The sequence below is a fragment of the Peromyscus eremicus genome, chromosome 8b (genome assembly GCF_949786415.1).
Source record: "Peromyscus eremicus chromosome 8b, PerEre_H2_v1, whole genome shotgun sequence".
NCBI classification, from domain to species: domain Eukaryota; kingdom Metazoa; phylum Chordata; class Mammalia; order Rodentia; family Cricetidae; genus Peromyscus; species Peromyscus eremicus.
Genome location: NC_081424.1, coordinates 12,230,910 through 12,252,462, shown reverse-complemented (window position 1 = coordinate 12,252,462; position 21,553 = coordinate 12,230,910). Strand labels below are relative to the sequence as shown.

General features: G+C 40.3%; 1 protein-coding gene across 1 annotated transcript in view; it reads left to right on the top strand.

Moving 5' to 3' along the window:
• Cdk19 (cyclin dependent kinase 19) overlaps nucleotides 1–21,553 on the top strand; it is a 128,484-nt gene that overhangs the window by 56,529 nt on the left and 50,402 nt on the right. Inside the window, exon 3 of the mRNA XM_059272513.1 lies at nucleotides 20,498–20,608. Coding sequence (XP_059128496.1) covers nucleotides 20,498–20,608 — 111 coding nt within the window. The remainder of the gene's footprint in view (nucleotides 1–20,497; nucleotides 20,609–21,553) is intronic.

Here is a 21,553-nt window from a genome sequence, read left to right as displayed (position 1 = left end):
TTTTTAAGAATGAAAACAAAAAGATTTACTTAAACAGCCACACTCAAACTCCTGAAGCACTTCAGTTTTAATAATGGAGTCCTATTGAAGGTGCTCATTGCTGTGCCCAGACATGCTTGAGACTGGGGTAGGCATGCCCAGTGGTGCCTTGAGAGACTCTGCAGCTCCTTCAGGCTGCCTGGGATTTGGGGTGAGATGGTTGAGTGGGGAGGGAAGGCCTACTGATACCTACAGTGTGCTTTCCAGGTGAGGTTACTTCTCACAGTCTACCTTTAGCAGTACTCATTCAGCTCAATATTTGATTCTTTTTCTAAGAAGTATTGATGACATTAATCTGCTATTTTCTCTGTTTAGTTTTATTCTCTCAATTTGATTGAGTGTTTTGTTAACTCAGACTTTTGAGGTTTTCAGTATTTCAAAAGCAAACTTAATTCCATATTTTCTAGTTTGGGTCTTTTTCCTTGTTACTGTGTGAATTTTCAAAGCAACAGATTCAAAGAGATCCTTTGAAACTATCATAAATTAGATTTTAGGAAGTTAGTATTTAATATCCTTTAGATATTGGTTCATTTAGCAAATTCCACATACTCTGTATATAACAGAGAAAAACAGAGAAAGAATTCTGTTCCAGTGGACCTTCCTAGTAGGGATCAGTGGAAGAGCCTTTCTCCTTGGCCTTCTTCACTCTACTCACAGGGTCCTGATGAAGCTTCCTCTGGCTGCTACGAGCCCCACACCTGTGTAACGGCATTCTGAATGATGGTGCGTGGTTTATTCTCTCTCTGTCTTAGTTGGGAACATTTACTTTAGGCACAGAACAAAGGGTCTTACATACCGCCTACTTTTGCAGTCAGTTTACAGGAGCTCTTTCATGTTCAGGTTTGCCCTTCGATTCCATGTCTTAATTTTAGTTCAAAATGCTTTTCAACTTCAGCTTCATTTTTACTTAAAAATGCTTTTGAAAGAAGATCTCAGTATGTGGCCAGGCTTGCCTCCAACTCCCACTGTAGCCCAGGCTGCCCTTGATTTGTATGAATATTCCTGTCTCGGCTTCCTGAGTGCTGCCATTACAGGTAGGCGCTGTCAAGCCTGGCTGGCTCATTTTTGCCTTTACTGCATCGGTTTAAATCCTTCGTATCTTTTTTTTGCCTAACTTTTAGCAATAATGTTCTGTTCTGCTTGCCTCTCTGCCAGCTTGTCCTAAATATAGCCACTGGATTAATCTCAGACTGCAGACACAATTAGGTTACTCTTTAGCTGCAGAATCTTATCCTTGGAGACAGAACTCTGCAGTAGACACACATTGGTGTCCCTCAGCATCCTTGAGTTAGTCCATGTGGTCACTTGTGTCCTTTTTCCTTTCCCATTAGGTGCTTGTTGATGGGCGGTTCTTCTTTTCCGTTCTGTTTCCAGATGCTGAAGTGGGGGAAAGGGAAGCTTAGGGGCTGTGGTTTAATAGTGGCGTATTGTGTGTCCAGTTGTGAAGAGACAGCTCTTGATTGCTAATCTTGGTTGTTAACTTGACCCACCTGAGTAGAAGGAGCCTCAGTTGAAGAATTGTGTCTATCAGATTGACCTGTAGGGATGTCTGTGGCATGTTTTCTGGTTGCTGATTAATCTAGGAAAGGCTGGCCGGCTGTGGGAGGTACCCGTCACAGGTAGGTGGGCCTATGCTGTGTAATAAAGGTAGTGGAGTGTGAGCCTGGTGGCAAGCTGGTGAGCTGTATTTCTCTGTGATTTTCCCTACAGTTCCTGTTTGAGCTCCTTCCTCAACTTCCCTTAGACTGTGACCTGGAAGTGTAAGCCCACTAAACCCTTTCTCCCACACTGCTTTGGTCAGAGTGGTTAATCACAGTAAAACAAGCAACCTGAAATGTTTCTGAATAGGATTGCTAAAGAGGCTGTCTCTGTGGCTCTGGGCCTGTGCTGCAGTTTGGTAAGGTCTTATGTACTCAATGCATTATTGTCATTCTGTTTTGATTGTTCTTTTTAAAACAGTTTTCAAAGAGTGTTTATTGTATGTGGCCTCCTAGTTTGTGGAATAAATGATTACCATTTGTAGCAGATGTACTGTTACTGAACATTGTTAATCCTTCCTAAACAATGAAAGGGAATATTCTAGTATTTGACAGAGATCAAAATACCCAGTTCACATAAGAAAACAAGCTCTCATGTGAGCTGAGTCCATGCTCTGTTCATGTACATATTGAGAGTTGAAGCACTGAAAGTCCTCGAACCCCAAAACAAAACAACAAATAAAAGCAAGAACTAGAAGCTGCTGATAGGCTACCAAGTTTCCTGGGGAACAGCCACCTAAAAAACTCATCTGGTTTTCAATTAAAACTCCACCCTTTATTGCTGTCACTGTAAATTATCAACCCTGCTTTAAGGAAGTAAGAAAATAGTTCTAAGCCAAATACAAGTGATCATAGCCTAAGAAAAATACAGCTTTCCCAAATGACATATTTTGTCATGGAAAAGCTTGTCATGATTTTAAAATTGAAGTTTGATAAAATGTTTGAACGTATAGGTGGTCAGTCCTCTGTGTTAGTTCATTTTTCATTACAGTAACAAACTGCCTGAGGTTGGTTAGCTTTATGAAGGGATTTATTTTGGTCTTAGATTTTGTCTTAGAGTTTCTATTTGAAACACACTATGACCACAGCAACTCTTATAAAGGGAAACATTTAATTGGGGTGGCAGCTTACAGTTCAGAGGTTTAGTTCATTATCATCATGGCAGGACATGGTGGCATGCAGGCAGACATGGTGTTGGAGAAGGAGCTGAGAGCCCTGCATCTTGATCTGCAGACAGCAGAAAGTGAACTGTCTGCCACACTGAGCATAGCTTGAGCAAAGGAGACCTCAAAGCCCACCCCCACAGTGACATAACTTCCTCCATCCAGGCTACACCTAACTCTGACAAAACCATACCTCCTAATAGTGCCACTCCCTTTGGGGGCCATTTTCTTTCAAACCACCCCAGTTTTGGAGGCAGAACATCTAAGATCAGGTGACCCTGTAGTTCTGTCCTTTGGTGAGGGGCTAATTTCAGATGATATCAAGGTACAGATGCAGGTGGGAGCGAGAAAGCACATTGCCATTTGGAAACCAGAGAGTAACCAAGGGGTTGGGCTTCTCACGTGAGCTGAGGACTCCATAGGAACCACCATAACCCTTCACTGCCATGCTCCCATTAACCTAACAACTTCTCGCTTATAGATCCCATCATTGCCCCATTGAAGACTATAATTCCAGCACTTGAGCTGTTGGGTACGAACCACATCTCGCATACTTGAATTTATTTCTTATTTTATGAGGGCCAGGAAGAGAACCCAGGGCCTCCTACATGCAAGACATTTTCCTTCTGAGCTGCACCTCCAGTCTGAATTTGAGTCTTTTCTTTATAAAATGATTCATTTACAGTATTGCTTCTTTGCTTTTGAGAGCTTTGTTATGGATATCTAACACTTGTAAATGCTTAGATCAGTTGTGGCACACACAACCTCTCCCCCCCCACCCCACCCGTTATCTGTGCAGTGGTTGAAACCAACAAGGAGAAGGAGCCTACAGTATCATGGACCAGAACCCTCTGATTTTTAGTGAAGCTGTGGTTTGAATACTTGTGACTCCACGGCTGTCTTTACATTGGACTCCTGACCCCTATAGTAATAGAGCAGTTAGCGCCTTCCTAAGTAGAGCCTCACTTCTTTGAAAGGTCATGAGAGGTTACAGTGAGAGAGGAAGGTTGTCAGTCACTGAATCTGCTGGCGCCTTCATCTTGGAATTGCCAGCCTTCAGAACTGTGCAAAGTAAATTTGTTTATCGGCCACCTAGTCTGTGGTAATTAGTTATAGACAGTAGCTCAAATGGACCTAGATAGGGGTTTATTTCCATCTAGACTTGCCGTCTTTTGACTGATGCCCTAGGGCCACTGTTGAGGCTTGTTTCAGTGTGGTTGGCTCCTGACCTGGACAGTGACTGGTCAGGACTGCCAGTGACAGGCACAGGGGTCTCCGTGCTTTCCCATGTGCATTGCTGACAAGCCCGAGCAGATCTCTTGGAAGCTACTCTTGGCACTTAGCCAGTGTGATGGAAAGACTCACATAATAAACTGCTTGAGATGGCCTCAAGACTAATTTAGCTTGTTTAAAAGTTACTGCTTTGTATTATTTATGCTTTCTGTGGTTACAGTGTTCTTCTCAAATGATGTGGATTAGAGTGTCGAAGTTAGAATTAATGTTGGAGACTTTGTCCCTGGATGATAAACTTTTAATGGCAAACACATGGCCATCTGTGGAAAACAGTGACATTGAACGATGTCTTGGCATACATCAACAACAAATGGATGGTGTGCTTGTAAGAAGTTTTCTCTTGGATACTGTTTTGGGTCAGGTTCTGCCGTGTATCTGTATCACTACTTGACATGTAGAAATTTCAAGTATGATAGCTCCTTAAAGTAAGTTTTCTGTCATGATTGTAAACTAGATTCAGAGTTGTGGATTGGGCCAGCCTGCTCTACATAGTGAGTTTCAGGGCAGCCAGGACTCTATAGAGAGATCTTGTCTTAAAACAACAACCCCCCCCCCAAAAAAAAAAACACCTGAATTATGGGTTGGCTAGAATTCCTGCCAGTGTTTCTTCATTCTGTAATTACATCAAGGTTGGTACTTATTTTCTTCCATAGATAATTGGAAAAACCACTTTGTTTTTACCCCTAAGAAAATGGATTTCTAATATTGAGGATCCTGGGTAATGTCTAGTTGCCTTCATACATAAATGAATCTGTAAATTTGCTGTTTCTCACTTTCTCAGCTTTGCTTTTCACAAGGCAAAGCTTTTCTAGGACCCTGTTTCTTGGGCAGATTTTTAATAGAGGAGTAGAGGGCTCGTTGCAGTACCAAGTTGTTACTTAAAACTAGTTTTGGTTTCCGACACAGGGTCTCTCTGTGTAACAGCTCTGGCCCCCCTGGAATTTGCTTTGTAGACCAGGCTGGACTCAAACTCAGAGATCCGCCTGCCTCTGCCTCCCAATTGCTGGGATTAAAGGCGTGCACCACCACTACCCAGCACTTAAGACTATTTTAATTATCGGTAAAATTTAGAAACTTTAACCTAATAAATTTATTTTCTTTATTGTTATTGTGTGTGTGCTGTGTGCTTGTGTGTGAACATGTGCTGGTAGAGCACAGTTTTGTGGGATCAGTTCTTTTCTTCCACCCTAATGTGGGTTCTGAGTGATTAAGCTTTACCCACTGACCATCTCAGCCCGGCTTCTTGAGTCCAAGGTAGTGATTCATCTTATACCACCTTAGTGGTTTCTTTATTAAAACAGTAAAATGGTGGAATGTGAAAATTTTGTATTACCCTTTCAAGTGAAAGATCATATTGACAATGTCATCATGTTGCCAGAAGCACACGAAAGGGAAAACTTCCTCAGGAGGTTGGTCAGAAAACCTGCCCTTCATGAACCCTTACAGGTATATATGCAGGTAGGATGATGGAGTTGGAGACAGCAGGAGTAGTGATGTCAGGAGGTGATGTTCTCTTTGTCTTCTGGCCTCAGGGGAATGAAGCAGGAGGGAGCCAGCACTCGATAGGGGATCAGCAGGAGGCGCAGTGGAGAGTGGACAGCTTCAGAATAAATGGAGAGCTTTGCCCTCTCCAAGAACTGCGTGAACTAGCACAATCTAAACCAGTGGCCCTCAATCTGTGGGGCATGACCCTTTGGGGGAGTTCAAATGACCCCTTCACAGGGGTGGCCTAAGACCATCAGAAAACACAGATATTTACATTATGATTTGCAACAGTAACAAAATCACAGTTAGGAAGTAGCAATGAAAGTAGTTTTATAGTTGGGGTCAGCACGCCATGAGGAGCTGTGTTAAAGGGTCGCAGCCTGAAGAAGGTTGAGAAGCTCTGGTCTAAATGCTACACTGCCTGTTGGAACTCCCTGTGGTGAGGGAAACTCCTGTTACTGTCCAACAATGAAGCCTCAAATTTACAAGGGCTCTAAGTCCTCACAGTGTAGGTAGAAACTAAATAATTAGATACTACTTGAAAACGGCCTCCTTCTGTATGTTTTTATATTAAAGAGTTAGACAAATGTAGAAAGGTATTCATTATAATACCTATGATATTAAACATGTAATAATCAGAACAACACAAATGTATTATTTAAAACCACCTCTTATACCTAGATAGTGGAATACTGGGACAGCCATTAAAACTGCTGATTAGTTTATATTATGTCAAAAGGACTGGTTATAATTTTGGGAGGTTGAAAATGTTGAAAAGTATTATGTTTTGTGTATATGTATATTGATAAGTAGGATCTGGAACTAGGGTATCAGAGCACTTACTTTAAACCGAGGCTGTAGCTCCGTGGTGGAGTTCTTGTCTAGCATCAGTGGGGCTTTTGGTGACCTCGTTACAGTTTGTGTAGTGAGGGGAAAGGGAAGACTGAGTTTATTTTACCTTTATTTTGTTATTAGCTGTGTGACTTTGTATAAGGCACTTTACCTTTTAGCTTCTGCAGTTTTTCTACTATGAAAGAGACATTTAAAAATAGTGCTTTTTCACTATCCTCTGAGTTTACATCATCCAAGTTTAACCCCTGGCCTCCACCCGTGACACCCTCCCTTCATTGCTTCCCTTTTTGCTGGAACTGCTGCATTTTTTTCCCCCTGTGATTCACCAAAATGGCAAAGAAAATGAGAAAGAGGAATGTTCTTTCGGTCATTTGGAACATGCAATTGTCCCACTGGCCCCACACATGAGTGCAGAAGAATGGTGATGTTGTGGATATCAGAAGTGTGTTGTTGAAGGGACGCCACGTGAACGTCACCATGGCAGAACTGGGAGAGCCCACCTGCTGTGGTGCCCAGGGCGCTGTTGGCATTGCTGCATGTGGTGCATATCTTGAGCACTCATGGGGAAAGATGGCTTCCCAAGACACAGGAAGGAAATTTATCAGAAAGACACCAAAGAGAAAAACTATCTCAATTCAACGTAGCCAGCCTTCGAAACCCGAGAAAAACAAGTTTGATGAGAATCAGTGGAAAGGATCCTGAGCTGATTGATCTATGCTTCTGGAATTCATGGTATAAGATGTATTAAAAACAAAAAAGGACCCCTGTGCTGCAAAGTGAATACACAACTAAAAAAGGCAAACCCAAATAACCCAAGTCTCTATCTCAATTGAGTTGTTTGGATTGTTTTCAAGATTCAGTGAAGTAATGTAGCTGTGTAGTTTAGCACAGGATCTAGGTCATTTACTTATGAAATGCAATAAATATATATAATTATATACTACCTATATACTCGTACATTTATATAATATAAATAATTAATATTTAGTATAGCAATCAATTTTAATAATAATACATTATACCTATAATAATAGTAATATCTATTACAACTATTGTTTTTAATCATTAATCAATTACTACATAACACATTAATATACAATGTTCATATAATTATATAATTTATTTAATTATGTGATATTATATAAAATACAGCACATGCCAGCTCTTTCATGGTCGTGGTGATTGTTATTATTGTGAAATGTATAGGCCAATAGAGACAAAGTTAGGAGGTATGTACCCAAATACTGTCTGTGTGTGTTTTAGAGAGAGAGAGAGAGAGAGAGAGAGAGAGAGAGAGAGAGAGAGAGAGAGAATATGTAAGGGAGAGAGATGCTGGTCTTGTATTTGAGCATACAAGATTTTTATAATTTTAAAATGCTTAAAACCTTCTATGTGCCTGAATCAATATTTTTAGGCATATTGTTAAGTAAAAAAACAAAATGACTCATGCTAAGTAAATGAAAGATTTATGATCTCTAATATAAATTTCACCATCCTATTTAAAATTGCAACATCATTTTTATGGCTATAGGAAGGAGAAATAGCTCAGTGGTTAAGAGCACTTGCTGCTCTTGCAGAGGACCTGAGTTTTATTCCCAGCGCCCACATGGCGGCATCTAGCTGCCGATTGCTAGAGCTTCTGGGAACAGATGCCCTTTTCTGTGCTCCTACATGCACATGGTGCATAGAAGCTCATGCAAGCCAATGCACAAAATAATCATTAAAAAGAAAGAAAACCTGTGAAACCAAGACTAGTGGAAATGTAATAATGCAATTGAAACACATTCCTCTATGTTGAATTGTGCTTGCTCCACTCATTCATCCATCCATCCATCCATCCATCCATCCATCCATCCATCCATCATCAGTCCATCCATCCATCTGTCTAGAACAGGTTGGCCTTGAATCCCCAGATATCCACTTGTCTTTGCCTTTAGAGTGTTGGAATTAAGTGTGTACCACCATGCCCAGATGTAGAATTACATTCTTAATCATATTTACGTATGAGAAAGACATCTTTGATATTTTATACAAGGGCAGATACTTATTGTTATTTGGAAATGTCCTTTTTTATTGTTGAGACAGTCACATACAGATCAGGCCATTCCCAGACTTGTGTGTAGCTGAGTTTAGCTTTGAACTTTTGATATCCTGCTCAGTAGTAGTCTTGGTTTTTAATTGCTTATTTCTGTGGTTCAAATTCAGTAGCTCTAGTAGGTATCTGAATTACTGGAGAAGCTGTTAAAGTTATAAGAAGGGCACAGTGAAACCATTGAACTGGACCACTCTGGGTAGAAAGACATTTTCTTTGGGGGAATCAAACTGGTGGGAAAAGCCTTGTCAGTCATGAGAGCAGTTGGTGGTGGGAGGAGGGATGTGGGCCGTAACATCCTGGGACTTAGCATGGGGGCTGTTTGTGTTAATCAGGAACTAGAGTCCCTTTGTCCAAGTAGTTGACCATTTGAGGTGGATAATGGAAGTAATGGCTGTTCTGATCCACAGAAACAACTTCATAAGCTTTCTGAGGAATGTTGAGTTTAGGTTTTTGTCTGTTGGACAACAGGCTTCCTGTGTACCCTGTCAGTCCAGCTTGAGCTGAACCCAGACTGTCATTTAGGATATTGTCAACAGCACTGCCCGTTTTAGGGCCCACTTTGAACCTAACAGAAGTCTCCTTAGAGCGTTGTTTTAGGTGGGTAGTTGTCATTTTGTATATCCAAAAGTTTGGGCAGAGGCCTTTTGTATTTTGCTTTTCGTTCCCGATACTTGTTGAGTTCCACACTCCAGAGTGTGTTAGGATGACTTTTTAAAAGGGATTCCAGACCTTAGGTGGCAGTCTATTCAGAGAGCCAGGCAAGTCAGTAAATCCATTAGCTGTTGCAAGCGTATGATGGAAGGAAGGAAGGAAGAAAGGAAGGGGGTACAGTGGAGTACTGATCAGGAGCCGTCCCTGGACTCTGGGAGGGATGGAAGTGGACACGGAAAGGGAAAGGATTCGGAAGAAAGTCTTGAGCTGAAGCTTGAAAGTGTGTGGGTTGACAGATGCATCCTGTGTAAGAGGTGCATGAATTGCAGCAGACAGGAAGCCACCAGGACAACGCTGGGATCCTGCTTCGTTCTTAATTCTGTTTTCACTGCCAATCTTCCACAGTATCTTTTTGCTGCAACTACAAGGGACATGATTTTTTGTGAGTTTAGGAGTAAAGGAAGAGGAAGCTAGGAAGATGTGTGTGTGTGTGTGTGTGTGTGTGTGTGTGTGTGTGTGTGTGTGTGTGTGGTTACTAGCTATATTGACATGCTCATTTGCATAGACGGTCATTCTATTGTAGTACTGTGCTACTTGATTTTTAAAATTCGTTCTGTTAAAAAATAAAATCTTCAACCAATTGCACATTAATTTGGGCTAAAGTGAGCAAATAATTAGGGAAGAGTCATGTGATATTTGCGTAGATGTTCAATTTTCCCCATATATTCTTCTGTTCCCATATTTTTAAGTTGTTGTCTCTCATGTCATAACAAAGCAGGGCAATACAGAATGCCCTTAGTGACCCTCTAGGCAGAGCCTATTGGCTGGTCTTCGTCATAACTGTTCAAGGCAGCCGAGCTTGGTTGCATTCTGCCTTTGTTTCTCCTTCGTTTAAAAAGTATTTACACTCCCACACATGACTGGCCCCCATTGCTGCAGCAAATGACAATGAACAAAAATAGACATAATATCTGTCTGTGGACAGATATTTTAAATTTAAAAATTTTAAATTTTTAGTAGTGAAAGCTATTCCTTTGGTTTCCAAATACTGCCAATAGAATTTGATAATCTAATAGGAATTTCTCTTAGCACTTTAAGATTGTCTATTCTCAATCTGGGAGGAAGATACTTTTATTGTTTCATAGCAGTACCGTCTCCTGGGTGCCTGAACTGGCTTACCCCAGTAATGAGATCGGTGAATACCCTGTCATCATAGAGCCTTTCTCCAGTAACTGAGGAAGCAGATGCAGAGACTCACAGCCAAACACCAGGCCGAGCTCCAGGAGTCCCAGTTGAAGAGAAAGAAGAGGGATTCTATGAGCAAGGGGCATCAAGATCATGATGGGGAAACCTACAGAGACAACCAAACCAAACTAGTGGGAACTCATGAAATTTAGACCAACACCTGTGGAGCCTCCATGGGACTGGACTTGGCACTCTGCATAAGCCAGACAGTTGTGTAGCTTGATCTGCTTAAAGGGCCTCCTGGCGGTAGGATCAGGATCCATCCCTGGTACATGAGCTGACTATTTGGAGCCCACTACCTATGGTGGGACACCTCACATAGCCTTAAGGCAGGGGGAGGGGCTTGGATCTGCCTCAACTGAGTGTACCAGGCTCTGCAGACTCCCCATGAAAGGCCTTACCTTCTTTTAGGAAGAAATGGGGGTGGGTTGGAGGGGTGGGAGGAGGGAGAGGGGGATCTGTGATTGGTATGTAAAATGAATAAAAAATTTCTTAATAAAAATAAAAATATCGCCGGGCGGTGGTGGCGCACGCCTTTAATCCCAGCACTCGGGAGGCAGAGCCAGGCGGATATCTGTGTGAGTTCGAGGCCAGCCTGGGTTACCAAGTGAGTTCCAGGAAAAGGCGCAAAGCTACACAGAGAAACCCTGTCTCGAAAAACCAATAAATAAATAAATAAATAAATAAATAAATAAATAAATAAATAAATAAATCCATCCTCTCCTGTGTGAAGGAGGAGTCTACTTTCTTTTTTCTTGTAGACATTGGGTCGGTATCCTCTTTATCTTAAATGTCTCTTTTAAAAAATGCATTAGTCTTTATTTTCCTAAAGAGTTCTCTATGTAACTCTCTTCGTATCACTCAGTGTCTCTTTTCTCTGCAATACGAATCCCAGGTTCATCTCCTCCAGTTGAGCACTGCCTCTGAGCTCCAGATCCATGTGACTGGAACCACCCCACGCTCTCAGTTTGTTTGACACTAAAGTCAGCCATCTCCCCCCTTCACACTCGTAATGTGTTCTCTCATCTCTAAACCGTACTTACCATGCCTACTATTTCCTGACCATCCTGGATCGTTCGTCTTCCAAGCAGTGACTAGAGCCTATTGATGATGTTGCTACCCTCTTTTTACCCATCTCTTCCTTCCTGTTCTTATCACCATGCCCACTCCCAGACACACTGACTGCTTCTAGAGTAAGGGTTGCCAATAGTCAGCCTACCCACTGACCAACTTTTGCTTTTTGAGTGAGGACTTAAAAGAAGGATTTGTTGAGACACCAACTACATTTATAAAATGGAAGGATTGTGCAGTTTATAAAAGTTAATTTGAGTTACAGATGCATATATAAAAACAAAGGGATATGTATGAATAATGTGCATAAGGTAAGAGATTGTTTTTAAATTGCAAATGTATGGGATAGAAAGGATGAAGGAAGTAAAAATCAGGTAAAAAGTGATTGGCTAAAAGAGAAAAAGGTAGTGTAAAGTCAGGAAAAGACACATGCAGTTGGAGATAATGACCTAACCAAAGACAAGTGGACTTCCTCCTGTGATGCTCTGACTACACAGTATACATGATGTGATTTCCATGTTAGTGAAAACAGAGTCTGATTTCATTCTTCTTGTGGTCCTTTGATTTTATTTATTCTTAAAATTTTACTTTATTTACTGAATTATGCTCCTAATCCTAGCTAGTCATTTTGTAGTTGCTTGCTTTGGTCAGACTTGATTGAACAAAGGATGGTATTGGTAACTAGCACTAACTACTACTTAGTTACTACTTAGAGTACATTTCATATTCTTAGTTCACAGGAGCTAAGGCAAGAAGATAATGTGAACCTAGTAGTTTCAGCGTAGCCAGGGCCGTATAGCAATAGTGTTTCTAAAATAATAATAATAATAATAATAATAATAATAATAATAATAATAATAATAAACCCATATTCTGAATCTCTTTTATATATATATTTGGACATTGTGGTTTTCTGCCAATATTCTCGAATTTTCAGAAACTTTGGTATTTGAAAAAAATCTGTTATTTTGGTGATCTCTTTATAGATAACACTTAAAACCTACTTTTCAATCTTGTTTTTTTGTTTGTTTGTTTGTTTGTTTGTTTTTTTCGAGACAGGGTTTCTCTGTGTAGCTTTGCGCCTTTCCTGGAACTCACTTGGTAGTCCAGGCTGGCCTTGAACTCACAGAGATCCACCTGGCTCTGCCTCCCGAGTGCTGGGATTAAAGGTGTGCGCCACCACCGCCCGGCCTACTTTTCAATCTTAAAGATCTCAAAGACAGTAATGCACATAACTTAGAATGTGGAGCTGTTCCAAATGTGTGTGTATATATGAGTTCTTTTATAAGAAGTCATTTGTCTTAATGTTATGTAGTCATCTGTTGGACGTTTCCTCTGAATTTTCAGAAATGGTATTTTTACATTATTATTTTGATAAGTAGTATTTTTTTCAAGTCAACCATACCAAGAATTGTCTTAAAAATAGGTTGTGGGTGTGTGTGTGTGCTGGAGCAATGTCTTAGTGGTTAAGAACACTGACTGCTCTTCCAGAGGACCGGAGTCCAATTCCCAGCATCCACATGGCAGCTCATGTCTGTAACTCCAGTTCCAGGAGACCTGGCACCCATGGCAAAGCACCAATGCACATAAAAAAAAAAAAAAACTAAATAAAAAAATAGGTTATCAGGGCATGGGGGAGGTGGCTCAGTGGTTAACAAGTGTGTTGCTCTTGAAGAGGACCCGCGTTTGGTTACAGCATCCACATCACAACTGTAAAGATGCATACTTGCATAGACACACACATCTTTAAAAAGTAGATTCTTGGTTAGACTATCAAGATTTGTTTCCTGAGGACACTATTCAGATGCTAGCAATACAATATTTTTCAGTTTTTAAGACTATTAGTCTCTGTCCACATTTTTTTTTTTTTTGGCTCTTTATTTCTTCATGCTTAGAACCATTGATGAGTACTGGCATTTTCTTTTTCTCCTGTCCTGTCACTCATTGAAAATGTTAATTGCAACTCCTATAAGTCAGTTTCACAGCCCACTAATGGGTTGTTATATGCTGCAGTTCCAACACTAGTGCTTTGGAATAGATTTCTACAACACATCACTATTTAAAGTGCAGAACAGTGTGAGACACAAACCCAAAATTGTATTTATTTGTTCTTTTAGTTAATTCTGGGTGGCATTTCAGAAATATATGCATAATAAATCTCCAAATACCGTGACAGTTCCTAGATTATATCCAGGCAATATAAGATAGAAAATTTAGCTATTTAACTTTCTACATTTACTCATTTGTTGTGTGTTGTGTAGACTCAAAAGTACTATGGCTTGTGTGTTTGGAGGTCTGAGGACAGTCTTAGGAATCCATCCTCTCCTTCCACCATGTGGGTCCCATGGGTTGAACTCCTCTTATCAGGCTTAGTAGCAAACACTTTACCTCCTGAGCCAACTCACTGGCCCATCACATGGAAAATTTTAAATCTGTAGCTAATGTAAATAAATCGCTTCTGACAGCCTTTTTGAAGTTTTCATAAAGCTTAAAAAAATTTCCAGAGAGATTGTGTGTCTACTTTTACTTTGGCAGCTACTGTTTTTTTCTTAGTGATCTTTCCATATCAACAACACACATGTGTCTTATCTCAGTAGTTTTAATGGCTTTATGTCATGCTTTGGTAGCATTTCTTCAACTAGTTCTTCACTGATGTCATTTACACAGTGTAAGCTGCAAAAAATTTCCCTGCTCTGAAAGATTAAAACCTTTGGCTTCAATTTGCATTTTTAAATGGAAGTAGTCATGTTATTCCATAATATTTTTACTATTTTAAGTTATATTTACTTTTGTGAAATGTCTGTTTATATTCTCTGTCTCTTGTATTACAATTTTTTGGATTGATTTTTTTTTTTTACAAGCTGTACAAATCTGGCAGCATGGGTCTTTGTTGTCTTAGATTGGATGGGGTTTGCAAGGTAGCAGTTGGCTGAGTCCAGTAATATTCACCACACACACACACACACACACACACACACACACACACACCATGCACACATCTACACACACCTAAGCAGCTTTGAATAGATATTAAACATCAAAGCTCAGAAATCAAAGAAAGCTTGCTTTATATAGTGTGTACGTGTGTATTGTTGTATTTATCTAATTATTCTTTATCAATAAAAACTTGGGAGTCAGATATCAGGGTAAGAACCTAATGATCAGAGGAGCAGCGAATACGTGACCAGTGACCTATTTCTTCCACTCCTTCATCCCAAAGGACTGAGATCCTCTCTAAGTCCTGCCCTGCTACTTCCTGCTTCTCCCTCTATCCTCAGTCCTCCAAAACCTCTATGGTTAATTTTGGTTAGCTAGTACCTAGTTCTGCCCTCTGTTTCATAGCAAGCTTTGTCAGAATGTGATCAAAATATCATACATTTCCCCTTTTTTGCCTAGTTAAAAAAAAGGGGAGGTTTAAACTCTAGCATAGTAAAACTATATACAATAAGAACAATTATCAGGTAAGAATTATGTTCACAATGTCCAGTCCATTTGCACTTGGCAAATTCAGAGAAAATACTCCATTATCTAGCATATCTATCTTGGTGAGATTAAAGTTGGGTTATCTAGCTTAGTGTTAGAATGCTTGTGTGGCACCTGCGGGCCCTGGCTTTGAACAGATATTGGATATTTTCAGCATCACACAAAAATGTAATAAACTTCACACACTTAGTGTGAATATAATTTTTAGTATTTGTTGATTAAATATAGTAGATACTTAGTGCGGAGGACAAATAAATTAAAGTTAATTACTTCATTGTGTAAATTCACCCTGCTCTATTTTCTTGTAATAATAATGGATTTATTAGCAGACTCGGAATGAAGTAGATTTTTTTGTTTGTTTGTTTTTCGAGACAGGGTTTCTCTGTGTAGTTTTGGTTCCTGTCCTGGATCTCGCTCTGTAGCCCAGGATCTTGCTCTGTAGCCCAGGCCGGCCTTGAACTCACAGAGATCCACCTGGCTCTGCCTCCCGAGTGCTGGCATTAAAGGTGTGCACCACCACCGCCTGGTAAAGTAGTTTTGTGTAACAGACAATGCAGTAGATACTTCCTGGACTGTGTTTAGTTCAGAGCATTTATTGCATTCCTTGTTACTTTTGTTAAAATGTCTGTGACGTGCTTTGGAATGATGGATGCATGATTGATTAATTTGAGTCTGATTTCACTGTGTTCATCATACTTCCTTTTGAAGCATAGTGATCTAAAAGACATTGAGTCATTTGTATTGTTAGTTCAGTGGTTATTAATCCAAACCCTTCAATATAATTTGTAAATAGTATTATAATTTCCTATAGTGTTTGAAGTGGCACCTAGCCATTTAGATTTAGAAAAAGGCAGGGGTGGGGGAGTTGAGGGGGGTGGAGGTGAGGGATGAATTAAATGTGCCTGAAAATTAGAGGATTTTACCAGTCAAATTCAATTTTTTGGTATACATTTTATTTTTCATATTTTAACTTTGTATATTCACAGTACTGTTGATTTGTAACAGGTATTTTTCAATATTTTCAAATGTAATACATTTCAAATGCATGAAAGCTTACTTATGTTTCTTTTGTGGTTTGTTTTTGGGTTCTTTTCCCCCCAAAACAAGATTTCTCTGTGTAGCTTTGCGCCTTTCCTAGAACTCACTCTGTAGACCAGGCTGGCCTCGAACTCACAGAGATCCGCCTGGCTCTGCCTCCTGAGTGCTGGGATTAAAGGCGTGCACAACCACCGCCTGGCATTACTTATGCTTAAATAAACATCTGTCCTATCACAGTGAGGGAGATGTAAACTTACTTATTTTAGATCTCACTTGACTTAGATCTTACTCAGCAAATATGTGCAGAACTTGAAGTCAGAGAGAAAGAGAAACCAAATTGTTTATTGTGTAGAAAGATAAATAGCTTTCATATAACCACTCTATTGTGGTAGAATCTATTAAAGGAGTGTTTCAGGCACTTTGTGAGGCGGTGCTATGCCATTTGTCTATCACGACCTATTTCTTTTTAGTGAGTATTTCTTACTGCCTTGAGTGGTTAGCTTTTTAAAGAATTGTAGTAGAACTACATCACTTTCCCCCCTTCAGCTCCTCCTAAGTACTCTCCTTCCAACTTCTCTCATGCCCACCCCCAAATTGGAAGCCTCCTTTTCTTTGATTATTATTATTGTAACACCCCCCCCCCCCCGTGTATGCCCAAATATATATAAATATAACCTCGGAGTCCACTTTCATTGTTTGTGTGTGTATGGTGTTAGGGCTGACCACTCTTCATTGGAAAACCAATAAGGGGACTCATTTCTGGGACAGGCTAATTCTCCTCCTCCCAGCAGTCAGTAGTTGGCTGTCTTTGTCTAGAGGTGGACCCCACGGAATTCCCCCCTTCCAGGTTAAAATGCCTGTTGTACGCCACTTTGTGCAGCCGTTTCTAGGGGAGACTATTTGACAGGATTTCCTGGTGCTCTGGCTCTTACATCTTCCTGCCCCTCTCTGCAGTGTTCCCTGAGCCTCAGATGCATGAGCTGTGGTGTAGGTCTATCTGGCGGGACTCTCCATGTCCTGAGCCTCAGATGCATGAGCTGTGGTGTAGTTCTATCTGGCGGGACTCTCCATGTTCTGTTGCTCTCCACATAGTGTCCATTCGTGGTTTTCTGTGAGGGTCTCCATTTGGTATAAAGACAGGCTTCTTTGAGGGGTGGGTGCTAGCTACACTTAGCCAGGAAATGTGGTGGTTAGTTTCTTTTAAAGTTAAGTACGATCACAGCTACTGTTTATCAAGAATTTATCTTGTGCTATACACTCTACATAGATCATTGCGTTCTTGTTTTGTATTAATGTTCTTGCAAGTAATGGTAGTTATGAGTAGTAACTTATAATTTGTCAAGAGTTTGATTTGTTATAATCTTTGAGTTATATACTTAATCACTCTATATTCATTCCTTACCGAAATTAGCGTGTGAGTAGATAACTTAATCTTCCACAAGACTAAGAGTTAAGTAACTTTTGTTGTGTCATACTGTAGTGAATCAGGACTCACCTGTAGTTTTTTGTGTTCTGCGTGGTGTTGTATTGTAACAAGTAGCTGTGGAGAACACTGACCTTTTGGAGCTTATGAATGGTACCTAAGCATTGCTACTGAAGTGTGTGTGTGTGTGTGTGTGTGTGTGTGTGTGTGTGTGTGTGTGTGTGTGTATGCGCGTGCGCGCGCGCACATGAAGAATTAGAGGAACCTAGAACCATAGTTGGGTTACTGTGCTTATTACACCCCTTTCATAATATGAGTGCCACCTGCTGGAGGGTTATAATGCACCTACTGTGCTTTTGAAATACTAGCTTCAAAGAAGCCTGTCAAAGGTGTGAAAGTGTCAAGTTTCAAATGCTAATTATTAATGATGGTTTTTAGGATCACTCTACAGTGAAATTGGGCAGTTCTCCTAATTTACTATAAAATTCATTTATTATGTTGTTTTAAGAACTGATTTACTCAGTACTTTCTAAAATAGAGTCATTGGCAATGTTTTTACCCAAGAGAAAGTTTGATTCAACCCTGTGAGTCATATTATTATTTTAAAGAAATCAAATAAGAATAGAAAATTGGATTTATTTTGAGAAAAGTAAGTATAAGGATTTTAGAATCCCTTTAAAAAACGGTCTGGAACCCAAGGGAGCGTTATAGACAACACAGAAGGTATTGTGGGTAAAAATAGAAATGGGGAGTGTTATAGACCGCATGAAAGAGTGTGGGTAAAAATAGAAATGCATGCTGGAATCTTTAGCTTGGTAAAGAATCTCGAGGTTAGTAGATATCTTTTTTTTTTGTTAGTAGATATCTTAAATAGTGCTTTAGAGAAAATATTTAGAGCTCTTAGATTTTTTTACGTGTTTAAGACAATGAAAAGTGGACCCTTTTTATAATTACTCCCATGTCTGGAAGGGGGAATCAGATAAAATCTGAGTCCATTGAACATTCTTCACAAGGGTGCGTTGCTATCGGGTTAGCACACTGAGTATTTAGCACAGAGGTTAGCATTCAGTGTGTGTCATGGGAAAGTCATCGTCTACTTAATTTCTGTTTAAATGGATCTAATGCATATTTGTAGTTGCATGAGATCACGTGGAACAAATATTTGTTGAACAAAAAGAAATGTGATTGTCATCTCACACCATTAACAAGTACTAGTAATACTTCACGAGATATTTTATTTTATAAACAAATCATTTTTATAGATGTTTACATCACAACATTATAGCAATAAGTCTCATGAAAGAAAGCCTTGTAAAGGGCCTGGAGATACAGCTCAGTGGTTAAGAGCATACACTGCTATTCCAGAGGACATTAGTCGGATTCCTAGCACCCACATCAGGTGGCTCACAACTGCCTGTAACACCAGCTTCAGGGGATCTCATGACTCTCGCCTCCTTAGACATGTGCACATACTCCCTACACACAAACATATAATTAAAAAAAAATCTTTAAAAGCCCTTCAGTGTATATATCTGAAGCTATAATGTGTGGATATACCATACTTGTCAGTTTTCATATCATTGAGCACTGAGGTTGTTTTTGCTGTTCTGTTTGCTGGGGTCTGTAAGTAAGAGTAGGTAGACGTAACTTTGTGTTGCTTGCTGCAAAGTCAGAGTGGCGATACGCTTTCAGAGATTCAGGCCATGGCTTCTTGGCCTAGGGCTTGTGATGGCATGGTACCTCATTGCCAGAGCGTGTGGCAGCAGAGGTCTGTTAATACTCAGGATATAAGCTGAGTAGAGAGGACCCAGAGGTCCAGCATCTTCTTCAAGGGCAGAACTCTTAACAGTACTACTTCCTTTCACTGGGCTGTATGTCCTAAAGATTCCACTACTTCCCGATATCAACATGGGCTGGGAACTAAGCCTTTAGCATATAGGACTTTAGGAGACGTTTGGGATCCAGACTCCAGGCACTTATCACCTCTAGTCTTTATTGGTGCACACAAGACTCACCAGGTCTGTTATGTCCCATAGACACCAGAGTACATAAATGTAGATTTTAAGTTTTCTTTCCTCTTTTTGTGGAACATATATCCAGCTCTGATACTGTGCTAGGGTGGATATAAATTGACCATGTGATTTCTGTTTCTCGAGAAGATAGTCTTTTAATAAAGAAAATACACATGGACTAAATATAGTTCCTTTTTTGGGGGGGGAGTTGAGTGTGTGTGTGTGTGTGTGTGTGTGTGTGTGTGCGCGTGTGTACGTGCGTACATGTGTACATGCATGTGTGTGTATGTTAAAGCCAGAGAGCAGCCTCAGGTGTCATTACTCAGTCCTTTCTTTTTGTTGTTATTTTGAGATGAGGTCTCTCAGTGACCTAGAACTCGATAAATAGGCCAAGCTGGCCAGTGAGGAACCCACCCCCCGGCCGCCCCCAACCCCACCATCCATCTGTCTCCACACTATTACCATGGCTGACTTTTTTAAAAAATGTGGATTCTAGGAATTGAATCTCAGGTCCTTGTACTTGGAGTACAAGCACTTTATTCACAAGAACTATCTTCCCAAACTCAGTGAATTCTGTAGTGACACAATATTCATTTTGTTTATCATTTTACACTGCATCATTTAAAATGGTCCTAGCCAGGCAGTGGTGGCGCACGCCTTTAATCCCAGCACTCGGAGGCAGAGGCAGGCGGATCTCTGTGAGTTCAAGGTCAGCCTGGGCTACAGAGCGACATCTTGGATAGGCACCAAAACTACACAGAGAAACCCTGTCTCAAACAAACAAACAAACAAAAGGTCCTGATTAACACACTCGTGCACACATGCACGTTGTAGAGGAGGCTCAGAAAGGTGCTGACAGAGTTTCTCTCCAGGAATGGTATTGGAGAGCTAGTTCCCCTTCATGCTGCTTATCTGGCTCTTCTAAAATTTGAAGAGTTCATTTGAAAGCTAGGCATGGTGGTGCACGTGGATTGTGAGCTCAAGGGTGGCCTGGGCCTTGTAAGACCTTGTTTCAAATAGAAAAAAATCCTATTCAAGTATGAGCAGAATTCCCTTCTGAGCCCCTCTTTGCTAATGAGTAGTGATCTCTCTCTTTCTCTTGCCTTCAGCTTTTGAGAGAACTGAAGCACCCTAACGTGATCGCATTGCAGAAGGTGTTCCTTTCTCACAGCGACAGGAAGGTGTGGCTGCTGTTTGACTATGCAGAACATGACCTTTGGGTAAGTTTAAAGTCGCTCTGTCCAAAGGATTATTTTATCTAGGTAGGGGCATGTATGCAGTCAATATGTACTACTAATGCATAGAAAAGAAAGCTCACTGTCCATTACAGCTCAAAGCAACCACAGTAAATGTTGATTTTAAAATGGCAATCTCTGCTGTACCCAGAAGTTTCCCTTGAGGAAGTTTTGCTAGAATAAGAAACTAGTTCTGTGAGGCAGTTAATGGCAGTTTGGTGATATGCACAGTGAAAAACTGGTCCTTTTTGTGAAGTACACAGGGCTCAAATTTGATCAAGTATATGCTTGTGAGTAGTTTTTAAGTTAAAGTTGATCTCTTACCGTATCTTGGTATTTAAAACTGGGTCTACCAAATAAAACTATGCATATAGTTTTTAGAATGCCTTATCAATACATAAAAGAACCAGAGCATTTTAAACATTTTGTGTCTAAAACTGCCCCCCAAATTAAAATGTGACAGTTAAATTATGGATAAATTTAGTTCAGTATGTTATTGTGTGCCTTCTACATAAATCAAAAAAAAAATCTTCATAAGAACAACTTGGACAGGCTTATAGGATCTTGAATGACCTTTGAAAGCCCATGCTATTACAGAGCTGTTGATAAGCACTTCCAGTGTTTTTCTTAATAAAAATTACATGGTTTTGGCAGGGTAGATGGCTCTGTTGGTAAAAAGTACCTGCCATCAAACATAAAGATCTGAGTTTGATTCTCCCAGGACTCACATGGTGGACTGAGAGAATCCATTCCTGTGAGTTACCTTCTGACCTTCACATGTGTACTCACGTGCGTGCGCGCACGCGCGCACACACGCGCACACACACACACACACACACACACACACACTGCATAAATAAAATGTTTAAATGTTATTTTGCTCATCATGGTAATGCACATTTGTAATCCAAGCCCTTGAGAGGTGGAAGC